The 13,858-nt window shown below is 39.5% G+C and overlaps 1 protein-coding gene across 1 annotated transcript in view; it reads right to left on the reverse strand.

Moving 5' to 3' along the window:
- DENND3 (DENN domain containing 3) overlaps positions 1-13,858 on the reverse strand; it is a 31,999-nt gene that overhangs the window by 6,208 nt on the left and 11,933 nt on the right. Inside the window, exons 5-18 of the mRNA XM_032708334.1 lie at positions 13,560-13,671; positions 12,345-12,464; positions 11,326-11,544; positions 10,906-11,027; positions 10,268-10,423; positions 7,975-8,071; positions 5,848-5,951; positions 5,385-5,569; positions 4,241-4,762; positions 3,487-3,749; positions 2,860-3,030; positions 2,549-2,678; positions 1,960-2,067; positions 994-1,133 (exon numbers count right to left, since the gene is read on the reverse strand). Of these exons, the coding sequence (XP_032564225.1) occupies positions 994-1,133; positions 1,960-2,067; positions 2,549-2,678; positions 2,860-3,030; positions 3,487-3,749; positions 4,241-4,762; positions 5,385-5,569; positions 5,848-5,951; positions 7,975-8,071; positions 10,268-10,423; positions 10,906-11,027; positions 11,326-11,544; positions 12,345-12,464; positions 13,560-13,671 (2,449 nt within the window). The remainder of the gene's footprint in view (positions 1-993; positions 1,134-1,959; positions 2,068-2,548; positions 2,679-2,859; positions 3,031-3,486; positions 3,750-4,240; positions 4,763-5,384; positions 5,570-5,847; positions 5,952-7,974; positions 8,072-10,267; positions 10,424-10,905; positions 11,028-11,325; positions 11,545-12,344; positions 12,465-13,559; positions 13,672-13,858) is intronic.

Raw genomic sequence — 13,858 nt, forward strand, 5'->3', positions numbered from 1 at the left:
TTGCTCTGCTCTATAAATAATGTGAGAGGTCAGATCTCTTTGCCAAATCTATCCTTCAGAAAATAGGATTAATAATTTCTCTTGGGAATTGACTCAAAGGTGTGTTTCCTGGCCTAAACCAAGTACAAGTTACAAAGGGCATCAGGGGAACCACAGCTTCTGAGTTGGACTGAAAGTCAAGCTACCTGCCTGATATAACCCTATTTCCTACTTTAGTTAGTAGTGTCTAAGAAAATACTGTCTTCTCTACTGTCTCTGGAATGTCCTTCCCTCAGTAACAAGTTCTTCATTTATCTCCCTCCACAGTCCCATCAGTTGCAAATTTTTTTTTCTTCTTTAGGACAGGTCAGTATCCAACTCTTCTGGAATTCCATCCTTCCTCTTCACCATCAGCTTTACCTCTTCCTTTTTGACTCTCCTTCAAACTCATCCACAGGGATATATTTCATCTTTCCAATCCCTTTTCCTGTGTGCTCTCTCTGCTGTTTTTCACTCAGGCTGCACTCCTAGTTCAGTTCTCCCTTTCATCAAGAGTTATTCTTTCAGCTGGTCTTTCACAAGCAACTCTTTCACCAGCTGGCTGAGTCACCTTCTTCTACCTCTCTATCTCTTTCAGTAACATCTACTTGTTTTCCTTACACCTTTCCCTAATTTACAGTTCTTCAGCACATTTTTGTCTATTCTTAGGATTCCCCTTCTCATTTTCTCTTCATATTGATTCTTTTATTCTTTCTCCTGAGCTGTTTCAAACCTGCCCTCCTGGCCCAAGAACCCACCGGGTCCTCCCAAATCCAATCCACCACTTCTCACCAGCTGATTTGTTTCACTATGAATCCACTTCCTCTCCTTTCTCCTTTCCTCAAAAATCTCCATCTTTCCAAGTTAAATGAAGCCCAGACAACTCAACAACTTTTAAGGAACAACGTGATTCAGGGCCACAGCAACAAACCCACCCAGCCAAAGCAGGAACTGTGGTACCTGTGCCAGCCTTACCAGTTTAGAATGGCCCATTCTGAAGCAGTGCTGCTGGATAGACCAGGTGGAGGCATCAAAGACCACCACCCTCCCCTCATTTAAAGCACACCAGAGTTTTGGGTGAGCGTTGCCGAGTCTTTCTGAAGGGTCAAGGTGCCCTAGAAATGAAGCAGAGAAGATGAGAGAGGTAGAAGAAAACAAAGCGCTTCTGGAGACCTGCAGGAAAACCATTATGAGGCAGAAGCACATCTGTGTTCTGGGACTTGCATCACCAGTTATTGACTGACACAGCTGGCACAGTGAATTTGTGCAAGTGCTCATCTGTTTTTTGAGTTCAGCCAATGATTTAATCTTACACTCCGAAGTTATGCAGAGCAGGGATAATCCCTTTCATTGATGACTAAGTGCTGAGCTAACTGGGATTGCAGGAAGGCTATTTTAAACCCTGTGAAATACAATTAATAAATCAACTCTGTGTCTGCTCCATTCGAGCTTCTCTTGGAAGCCTCATACTATGAAGAGAGAAAAATCACCACTGAATCCAACACTCCTCACACTATTCCTTGCACTGTGGTTCAACCAAACATGTGGTTCAAACCCCCACATGACCCCACTGAAAAATAAAAACATAACAGTGAACACTGATCAAGGGTGGAGCATCATCCACCCACCCACTCACCCACCCTGCTCAATTAAGTGAGGCAGAAGTCTTAATGAGCACATTAACACAGAATTGAAGTCTATTATAAGGCACATACACACAGGAAGACATATTAAGACTGTGAAAACTATGCCTTGGAGTGTCTTAATATGCAATATTGCTGTTCTTTTTTAATGACTTTTCTGGTTTAGTATTCAACACACAACCAAAGCACATCAGAATGGGAACCATCAGGCAGGCACAATCCCAGGTGTTGTGAGATAATGTGCTTTTTGGGCTAATTAGAGCTGGGCCAACCTAAGGAGAGCAATACATCACCTTACCTGGAGTATAAAGCAACACATCTATTGCCTGTGGAAATGTCTCTCCAGCTGAGGGGTTGATCTTGTGCTTTAATGTCTCTGAAGTTGTTTTGGGGACCATCATAGGCACTAAAACAGATTTTCAGAACGTCATGAAATGCACACTTATGCCCAAAATAGATCTATGATTCTTATTCTGCACTATTTATTCACATTTCTCACTTTTCTTTCCTTCTAGCCTTAGCTGACTAGTAGAGCCCAAACACTATTTGTATGAATTCTGGTAGTAGAGGGATCCACCACCCAGGGAGACTAAAAAGGCAAGACAAAACCACAGCAGCCAACATGGAGACAGAAGGTTCCAATGCACAGAAGCAAAAAAAAACAAACCAAAACCAAACAAAAAAAACCCCACCTTAATAAACCCTAAACTTTCTGTTAATACTATTTAATAAACTACATAATGTGAAAGTGCAATTAGGCACAAAATACAAAAAATACTTTTTGTATTTCTACCCATAACCAGTTTGAAAAACAGAATATAAACAGAAAGAGCAGAGACAGATGATGACACACCAGCAAGGCTTTGGAGCATTTCTGTGTGACTGACCTTCATTTTTCATCCTGTCAAAGTAAGACAGTTTAGAGGCTGCATAGATGCTTTTGGAGGACTGCAGGGCACCAACCACAGCATCCATCAGGAGAACATTTGTCAGTGCTTGCTGAATATACTGAGGATCCTAAAGACAAAAGCCTTATTGTAGTTTATCTGTTGCTCATTATTCTTACAAGTCATCATGCCCAGCAGTCAGAATGTCTGTCATGCCCAGCACAAACACCAGCCAGTGCATGGATTATTTAGAACACAGACAGAAAGCACATACTTCAAATTTAATTGGTTACAAATTCCTATATTCATACCTTGTGATCATCTGCCATTTTCTTTCCAGCCCACATTTCTTTCACTATCAGGTACCAGAGATCACACTCAGTTTTAAGGTTGGCTTCAAAGACTGCTTTTTTAGATAATGTTTTAATCCTCAGAGTAGGTATTCTCAACAGAAGGAAAGCTACGGTCGTGCTCTTAACGTCCTGGAAAAGTATGGAAAAGAGAAAACAAGTGGGATGTACCAAGCAATCCCAGCACTCAGCCTACAGGGCAACTTTCTCTAATTACAGCTGATTATTTCAACTGTCCATACACACCATTAAGCAGAGTGGTTTTATGAAAATAAAAGCTCTAAACAGCATCACACAGATTTTGTTCCACAGTGGATACAAGCTGATACTCAGTCACACTTAATGCTTTTGTTATTAAACTTCTCTACTCCATATTCGATGTAGTGCACTTTGCACACTTCTCTGCATCCAAAGGTTATGAAATCTTAATTTGGTCATGGAATTTTGGTCCAAAACCCCAGAATTTTATGTAATCACTCATTACTGATGCTCCTTACTGAAACCTTACACTGAGAGCCAGATCATCTTGCAGAAAAGAACACTGCCAATATCCATAGTCATGCCAGAGTGCAGGAAGTTGATGCTCACCTCTATATCCCTGAAAGCAGCAATCTGGACATAGCCAGGACACCCCCCTTCAGTCAGCAGGAACAGGCGCTTTTGGGTCAGAGCTATTTTCCCCACCCCACAGTTGGTTTTCACTGAGCAGGATAACTTGTAGACACACTCATTTTTATCCAGGTGCTCTATCACTGCTGGTGGCAGATTCACCTCTTGAGCTTCTGCTTCAGTTTCTTTCCAGTAGTTGTAGAAATCTCTGAATGTTTCAGGATCAATTTGCTTCTGCTGTCCTAAAAAAATTTTGAAAACCCTTTTACTGTGAGAAACTATTACACAGATTTTCACAGAAGGGTGGCTTCAAAAAAGACAGTAACTTTCAAATTGTGCCTCTTTATTGCACATGCAACTAGAGACGTTCTAGACATAGAACCTATTCTCCATAATTATCCTAATTAAATAAAAGGGTCCATAAATTCTGTAAACTGATAATGTGAGTCCTTCAAGGGTGCTTGCAGTTGCTGACAGTGTGGAGATCCAGGAGGAGTCTCTCTGTTTGGCACATGACCCTGAGCAAGGGCAGTCAAACCACCCTCTGATCCAGCAGCTGCTCAGCGAAGAGTCCCCACAAGAGGACACTCACAGACTAGTCAGGCACAAGGGTCTCAGTTTTCCTGGGGCACTGGCAGACTAATCAAACACCAAGGGTTTGACTAAATATCCCCTTTTCACATGGCAGTGCTAAACAGTAATTAAAAAAGGAAAACACCAATCTTACACTCACCCACTGTCAGGGCATCAAATAACCGGTGGATAGTGTCTATATCCCTGACGATCCCAGATTCCTGGATCCTCTTCACAAAGTCATCCAGCTGCATGTGTGTTTTTGGCAACTCGAAATTTTTCACGTGGTCATCTATTTTCAGAACTTCCCTTTGTTTTTCCATCACTCGGCTTATCAGCCTCTTGAGCTCGGGTTTGCGGTCTGCCTGCAAGCACTCCGAGGGAGGCATGGTCTCCACTATTTTTCTTACAAGATCAGTGGGGAAAATTCTTAAGTCTGTTTTTTCTAGGTTCTGAAAGTCAGAAAGTGCATTTAGTAGTTTCCCTTGCATCAAGCTAATAAGTCCCCGGAGGTAGAAGTACCTTGCCAGCAACGCGGAGTTCTCGGGGGGTGAGCTGTTGATGGCTTCGCTGAGGTGGTTGAAGAAGTCTGTGTAGTAGGAGTGAACACACTGGAACATCAGAGGGAAATGGATTTCTGGGATTTTGAAGGTGCTGATGGATTTGGAGGGCATTTTCACAGCTAGAAACACCAGAAGAGTACTTTGATTAGGGTAAGGAGTAAAAGTGGGAATATCTTCATAACCAGTAACACTGAAAACAAGGAACACCCCACCACAGCAACAAGCAATTGCAAGGAAAAAGGTAAAATTACAGCTGTGCCAGGGACACAAATACAGTTCTGAGTCCCTGGCACAGCTGTAATCTGTTGTCCCTATTATCAGAATATTCCCTAATCTGATAGTATCAATTCTGGGAAAGAAAAAAAAAAGGAAAAAAAGATAAAGAACCCCCATTCAGTTTCTTCTAAACAGTGAAAGCTTAAGTTTGTGTTTGAATTAAAGGTAGTGGAGAATGGGACATAAGGTGGGTGAGGACAGGGCATGGTTACTGACTCAGGAATCCTTCCTCCAATATCAATCCCAGTGGGACCAATGACTCTTTTGTGGTCCAGCAAAACTTACAGCAGGCTCCAGACTGATTTCACAAGCATGGACAGGCCCCAGGTCAAAGTGACCCAGCTCACCATTTCCTCCCAGCATCTGACACCGTTTCTGAATTTTTTGTGAATTTTTTTTCACTGATGTCACTCAAAAAGACACCAGAAAAAAACACTGTATTTGTTCAACACATTCTTCTCTTACCAACAACACCTGTTCCTGTTCTTCTAAGTGAGGAGTTTCTGGTGGGGCCCTCTGGCAGTTTGATGTCCTGCAGGTTGGGCAAACTCATCACCATGCGCCGGCTGATCTTCTGCTCCGGAGTGAGGCGTTTGGAAGCCATTTTCTCCATCGTCAGCCTTCTGGGGGTGTGAAACACCAAATCAAACCTGAGAAAAGTGAAAATAGTACAGAACTGGTTCTAGAACTCAGTACACACACACACTAAATTACTGCTTGGTTTTATTTTTTTGTATAATAGTACTAAATCTACCATGTCAACAGCCAGCTGTTCATATCACCCTCTTACAGTAATATTAATTGAGCTGTCAGTTAGTCATAATCTTATTTATAAATGACCTCATCTCATACCAATATTCAAAAAGGACTTCATTCACTGATCCCAACAGAAGACTGAAAACCAGAATAAGGAATGAGAAAACTTTACCTGTCCTCTTCAGATTGGGTGCTCAGCTCGAGTCGAGCAAAGGCGTCCATCTTCCTGTTCAGACGAGCTTTCAGGAAAGAGTGAAACATGTAGGTCTCTAAAACCTGTGAGACACAAAGGGGTTAACTGTGGATCCTTTATAAATTACTTTTTTAATAGCATGTTTTGCTTATTTTTATTACCTTTACACATGCAAAGCAGGACTTCCAATTTAGCAATCACAAACACAAAAGGACTGGAAAGCTTCAACAGAAAACTAACTCAGTTTCCATTCACCTTCCAGGCTTTGGTGGTATTTGCTCAGTGGCAAATAGTAATCTCAGACTGCCCTCCAATACATGAAACCAAACACAAAAGAGAAGTACTGAGCAAAACACAGCTATAAGATTAATATCTCTTCTGCCTAAACAAAGTGCTGATAATATTGTCTATAGTGTGGAAAAATAAGTTTGGGGTACTCTAAATTAACATTATGCCATCACACTGAAAAGACAAGTGAGTCATCTTTTCTCCTGGTAACCCTAAAATTTTTTTCCCTGCTCAGGTAATTATTGTGGTGTCATCCAGAAATAATTTCTAAAAGGTCAAATTGCTACTTTTAGGACAGAGAACACCATAAAAAAATGACAAGTATGACTTAAAAAGGGGGGAAAGCCACCATCTTCCACCTCTGCACATTAAAACAAGGTAAAAGCTGGGATCTGAGGTGATACAACATGTGTATTTTATAAATGTTCAAATGCCTCTTATCAATCCATTTGCCATGTGGTGTGTAAAACAGCACCTCCAAAGCATTAAGATTCCTGATTTTCAGTATTTCTCCAGTAGATGGCAGATTTTGCTGGCAAATGTATGTACAGGAGATGCCAAATTTTAGTTCTTTCTAATGTTTTTTTTGAGTTCTCTTCGTATAATTCCAGATACCACTAGTAACTACTCCATACTGTGTTATTTTCTAAGATTTACTTGAAAGCAAACCTGCCACTTTACTATTTAATATTTAAGTGAGTCAACCACTCAAAGCTCTTCTTAAGGATGCACATCTCTTCTTAAGGATGCACATCTCAGTTGTAAATTAATTTTAAATTTCAATTCATAAAAGCGCCACCATTTCATTTATAGCATTAGAAATTGCTACTGAAAATATTTTAGTTATTTCTATTAATTTGAAATCCCAGTCAGAACATTTCCAATTAATTTCTCTCCTGAGCACACATTAATAGGTTCTTTTTAACTTTTCCTTTTTGTTTGTTTTTGAGAATGTTTGCTAGTGCTGGAAGCTTTATCCAACAAACATTATTTCCCATTTAGGATTCATCAGGTTGTAACCTTTAAATTGGCAGATATTCTGCCAAGTTTGGAAACTACTACTTAATTAAAATTTCCTTACACACTGACATCTCATTTAAATGTATGTTTAGAAATTTTTAGGGTATGTTTCAAGCAGGAAACAAAAAAGGTGTTATAAACCACAAGCAATTGATGTCAATGATCAGATCTTTTTGCCAGGAATAAAACAGTTACTCCAGAGAGCCAAAGGAGAGCAAAGGAAACCTCTGTAGCTTTCCCATGCACCCATAGAAAATAATGAAAAGCAAATATAAAATAGCAGATGCATTTCCTTACATTCCTCGTTAAACCTTTCCTTTGACCCACTGGTTTGTTAAACAAGTTACAGTATCACCAAAAAAGGGAAGAAACACCCATATTTTATTTTTTGAGAAGCTGAAGTAACAACACATGTCTTGCTGTTGGTTACAGTAAGAAGCTACTTAATAAAGCACAGACTTGCTGAAAATTCATGTCTATGAATGGAATTTGGTCCAGTCTGGACAAGTGCCTGTGCTTAAAATACAGTTTAGATGTAGCTTTACTGACCATCTGCCATAGGATAATCCCACCCCTGAGGAATTATTTAATTTACTCTGGAATTATATAGTACCTTGCTCTCCAAAACAGTGTCTACTATTTTATCTGTTTGTAGCAAATAAATTTGGTTAAGCATTCTGTGAAAGCTGGTGGTTCAACACCACCACACAGACCAGACTGTGACTATTCTATCAATATTTGGCATTAATCCTAAAATACAGATTTATTAATAACAGAGAACCACAACACTGGATTTACCTTTTTGTAAAATGGTTGGTCTCTGATTGCCCTTGTTTTCAGAAATTCTTCACTGTTAAACACCCTGTGTTCATAATTTAGATGGTCTTTTACCTCCCTGGAGATGAAAAAAAAAAAATAAATAGATAAATCTGCTTGAAGGTTTGTAAGCAAGTTGTACTTTTGCAGCAGCAGCCCACTGGTAGTACTACAAATATGCTGCAGTATCCTAAAACAAAACAGAAATCTGCTGCAGTATCAGAAGGCAAACTCAGCTTTAATGAACAAGTCTGAATTACTGAATCATAGCAAAAGAATTCAAATTCTTATAAGAAGTCAGGCAGGCCACCTGCTGCCACTGCCATTTCAAATCAGCAAATTCACTTAGATTCTGTGGGATTTAGGAGACCATGAAGGAGACTCCATAAATCATGACTTAGGCTCCAATCCTGGAATTACTTTTACATACACAGTTCCTGAATCACAAACCACCCACTGGAGCACAAAAAGGACAAGTGTACCCATCACAGGTCATTTGAAAGATGTGACCTGACCTCACACTATCCCATCACATTGCATCTGTAACAGGCACATGAAATACAGGGCTCTTCTTATTACACCTCATTAGCAGTTTATCAGGCCACAGGGGCACAGGGAAAAAGATGGTTAATAAAAACACATAGTTCTATATAATTCCACATCATTTAGCACTGTTTGCTTTAAACATGGAACCTCCATGCACACAAAATCACTGCTGAAGACAGAACAACTGGCAGCACAACTGCATCAGAGATTTACTTTCCTTCACTCCTGGACGCTGGCAGAATTAGAAGAAACAAGGCTGAAAAAGAGAACAAAGAAAGAAAGCTTGAAGGAAAGGAGGAAAAAAGCAAGAGAAGACTCAACCCCTTTGTGACACATTATCTCTTAAGAGAGCAAAGCATCTGTTCATTTTTTGTAGCCAAATGTTTAGTGTATTAAAGAGTTCAAGTTTGTTATGAGCAAAATGCATTTCTCCTCATCTTTGTCTGGAATTATTGTTGCCAAACACTAAAATCCACCAACTCTCCCAGCAGAAACACACCAGGTTGTAAATGTACTTCAGTTTCCACATCCAGCTGCCTGTAAAGTGTGTTCTATTCCCCACATCCAGCAGCTGCTGTCCTTCCTGGAGGGCCCAGCCACTTGTAGGAGCACTCCCTAAGCTGATCCAATACCACACACCTGATATTTGCTCTCAGTCAATTAACCCAGCACCTTCTGACTGAAGGTGTCAGGGATAATCCATGTGAGCAGTTTGGTAGCTCATCCACAGGGCAGCACCATCTCCAGCAAGAGGAGGCAAGGAATAGCTGGGGATGGTTACTCTGCACAGCTCTTTGCAGAACTTTGTCCGTGTAATCAGATTCTTTAGGAATACCAGGCAGGCAGTTTCATTGTCATAGTTGAGTATGTTACTATCTATGCAAAAAGAAAGGAAGCATATGCAAACCAGCTACCTATTTTCTGCACCTTTTTGTAGGAATCACCCACCAAACTTCCATTCTCTCCCCAGATATAAACAAGTAACAGTAGGATTTACAACCATTACTCTGATAAGATAAGGCAGCTGTGGGTATCAACATATTAATTAGATTAAGAGCAAGGAAAATTAGCATATAGAAAAAAAGAACAAAACCTAATCCACATCACTGTTACAATGTCAGTCTCAAACACAGCCAATACCCAGCATCTCTTATCATGGAATCATGGAATATCCTGAGTTGGAAAGGATCCACAAAGATCAGGTCGAACACTTTGTCCTTGAGCTTAAACAGCTCTTCTCCCTCCTTCATTCTCAGGGGGTTGCCCTCTCCAGGTCTCTCATCCATTCTCAGCAATTTGCTCAATTAGCCAAAACACATCCAGGTGTTCTGATCTCCAGATCCTGCTTTCAGCTCTTCTGCCCTGTCCTGGTTTGAATTCACGTTCCTCTAACAAGAGTGGCCAAGGCTGTGTCCTTGACTGACATCCCTACTGGGCCCTCAGCTTTTCCAAGGACTGCACTTCTCTGCCTGGAATCTTCACACAAAAGGCAAGTTCAACATTAGAACAGTTTTATCTAAGATGTTCCACCAATGTATATGTACACAAATACATTAATTATTGACATTCCAGCAGGCTACAGGACCTCCTTCTCATATTCCCTCACAAAACCAAAGAGCTTTACAAAATATCTCTAAAATAAGACAAAATGAAAATATCTTGAGTAACAGGGGAAGGGTCTTAACCAGTACCATATGCTCTTATAATAAAAAATAGTGTATCCACTCACCTGAAGATATTAACAATTAACTGCAGCATGGTTTGCTGAACCTCCATGTTGAGTTTCTGCTGCCAAGCCCTTCTGCGAGTTTGGAGCTCAACAAGGTCTGTGCTGGCTCGGAGGTGGCAGAGCTCCAGATCATAATGCAGCTGGAGACTCTCCACTCTGCACAGAGAAGAAAATTATCAACTTACATCCTAACACCAACCACTGTTTTCATACCTTTTTTTTTAAAAAAAAGTCATTTATGCCCCGTGCATCTCACAGCCAGAGAAGTGCAAGATTGATTTGCAAGCGCTGACAAGCTCACAAGATCCCTGGAGCCCCATTAGTGTATGTAAATCACAGTGCACTCAGTCTCCTTTGTAAAGAAGAGTAAAGTTCAGAGAATAGTCTGTATCAATAATAAAAAAAAAAGAAACAAAGCATTCCAGGTGTTGCAAAAAAAATCTTGTGACAATTACTAATTGTAATATGCAATATGACTACTTGTATACTAATTAATTGAAATTTTCAATTTGCCCTTACAAAATACAGTGGGGTTTATATGAAGGAAATAATAATAAATAATGCAAAACAAAAACCTCAGAAAAAGCTTCAGCAAAGATTTAGGCACTAAGATAAAAATATCTTCAAAATCTTGTCACCTTTTTATGAAAGTTTCCGCTGCTTGTGCTGGAACATCTGGAATCTCAAGTTCCTCTTCAGCCATTTTTGAATGGCTGATATCTCCATTATCTATATTAATTAGAATTAAATCTTCAGCTTCCTTTTAACAAAAGAAAATAGAACGACTGTAAACATACTTATATTGTAAAAAATATTTACTTCTCCTTTACATACTCCTCAGATAGTTGATGATTTCATCAAGGAGTTAAACCAGAAAAGGATGGAAATTTCTTCCACACCTCGAAGATTGTATGGATAACTAAATAATTACTTCCAAGAAAAATAATGTCATTAAATTAATAGATGTTAATCTCAGCACATAGATGTTTAGTAACCTCATGTAAGGGGACAAATGCACTGCAAGTGAACAGCAAGAGTGGTAATGGTCTAAAACTTACTGTGCTGACTTCATCAAAATGATCAATATGACATCCCATAAGGAAAGATGTTGGAGCCATCACAAAATCCAGCATCTGACGAGACAGGATAGGCACAAAAGTGTGCTGCCACTGCAGAGGGTGAAGGTACAACATAAAGCATTCAGCAATGAGTGTCAGCAGAGCCCAGTCAGAAGAGAAGAAAACTATTCTCTGCTCAGTCAAAATACAGGTCATAATCTGGAAAACAAACCCAAAATGTTAAATGTTTAAAAAGGATTATCTGGAACATACTGGATATGCACAAATATTGCATCTGCTTCTGAAACTCAGCCTCACAAATTCTGATTTTTAAGAGCTACCTAAGGACTGAGGAGGTTTTTCAGGAGAAGTGGCACCAATAACACTGATGACCTTAAACAACCTCATTTAACTCCACAGGTGGTCTTGGAGCAGGGAATTGGATCAGGAAACCTACAGAGGACACTCCAAGCCAAAATTATTGTAAGATTCTGTGAAGCACTGGAAAAAATTCTTTGCAAACAGCTTTTTGTATTTTCCCCTCTTTCTACACCATTTACACTTTAGCTTTTTGTATTTTCCCCTCTTTCTACACCATTTACACTTTATCTGTATGAGAGTGCCAACTGTTTTCAATCCTTCCTACAGGCCCCTTTCTCACACATGAAGAAAGTACACAAAATTACACATGAAATGCATGTAATGAGAACTCAAAATAAAACCCGTCAATCAGCTTGGGCATTTACATTTTAAAATATATTCTTAAGAAATTTACCACCTGTTTCTAAACCATAGGGGGAAAGAGTGCAATATGCCTTAATCCAATCTGGTCTATAAATAAAAAACCATCTTAATAAGAAGTATATTTTATTGCGCCATATCTCAGAACTAAGACTATTATGAATTATTTTATAATAATAAAGTTTTTTTGGTAAATAAATATCTTGATTTCTTCCCTAAACCACAAGTTACCAGTACTGTCAATCTCTAAAACATTTTAAAGCATCAGTTGGTTTTACCTGCAGCACCTGCTCTGGCTTGAAACAAAGCAATGGAAGATGAAGATCCAAGTCAATAATTGGACTGTCCGGATCCTCTCGTGAAGGAATTATTATCTGAAGTGGTTTCATATTAAATACCTGTAATAACAGATGCTTTCCATTTACTCCTTGAAGAAAATGTTCCCATAGCACATTTAATTTGGGATTTTAGTTCCAACTACAGAATGTTAATGTTAATTGAGAGCAAGAAGACAGGCATTTGCATACTACAGAAAAGTGAAATAAAAAGAGGGAAATATTAAAAAACATAATAACTGGTTTGAAAGATTAATACAGACTTGTCTCCTCTCATTCTCATGGGGTGTTTGGCCAATAAACAAAATTTTTTAACAGAATTAAACTTGCTTTGTTGTAAAGCATAACGAAATAATTGAATTTACATTTGTACATATAACTGGGAAACCAAAACAGAAAATAGAAAAAGCATGAACAAAATAAGTGGGTTTAGGTGGCCACACTAAGGAAATAAAACAAGCTAAAAGGAATGAGCTCTCACAGTGTTTCAAATTCTCCAGCTCAGACCTCTGGGGGTCAGATCCTGCATGTGCTGCATATTTCAGCACTTGGCAGCTGGTTTAGCCCATCATGCAGGCAATTGTCCAACTATGCTATTTTTTCCTTCACTCCCAACCCCTCATCCCAGGGTCAGGGAAAGCAGCTAAGGAGAAGTCCATGGCCAAAGCACTGCTTCCCCATTGCAGCAGATAAAACAGTGTGTGCTGGTATCACTGACTTCTGGCTTGACTTGCAAAGGGTCAGAAAGAAGAAAATACAGCCCTGAATACAAATGCTGATGTGAGTTTCCCCTCTCAGCAGCCAACCCAGGACACTTCATCCACCACACGCTGTTCTGCTGTTCCCAGACCTACCCAGGCATCATCTCAGACCACAAAGAGTTGGCATGAGCCAGATCCTCCCTAGAGGAATAATGCAAACTAAAGAACATGAGTGGTATGCCAGTGCTCAAGCCTGACCCTGGCCACACTGTTGTTTTCTGACCTAATAATGCACAGCCTGATTTTTAAAGCACAGGTATTAACATCAGTTTCACATCAACAGGTACAATCTCTGACCTGACACTCAAGAATGTTGCCCAGTTTATAGAAAACAGCACCTTGGTATTTTATAAGACATAATGTTGAAGTGGTTATGAAATTCAGGGTGAGTAATTACCAAGTGGAGTGGTCCTGGTGGCGGGCTGGGGATTAAAAACAGCTTTGCTGCAAATTCTTTTATGTGCTCCTCAATATCTAAATCCTTGAAAGGTCGTAGATGCACCAGTAAGCTGTAATTAAATTATAAGAAATTACTTATCAATAGTAACATGCAAACACAAAAAAGCCTTTTTGCTGATAATCTAGAAAAAAAAATACTAGGAGCAATGAAGCTATTATTCCAACTAATTAGTTTCTAATTTATTAGATACTTGAGCAGCTCCATTTAATTTAAATGATGCTACTGTGTCAGAAGCA

The sequence above is a fragment of the Chiroxiphia lanceolata genome, chromosome 1 (assembly GCF_009829145.1).
Source record: "Chiroxiphia lanceolata isolate bChiLan1 chromosome 1, bChiLan1.pri, whole genome shotgun sequence".
Taxonomy (NCBI): domain Eukaryota; kingdom Metazoa; phylum Chordata; class Aves; order Passeriformes; family Pipridae; genus Chiroxiphia; species Chiroxiphia lanceolata.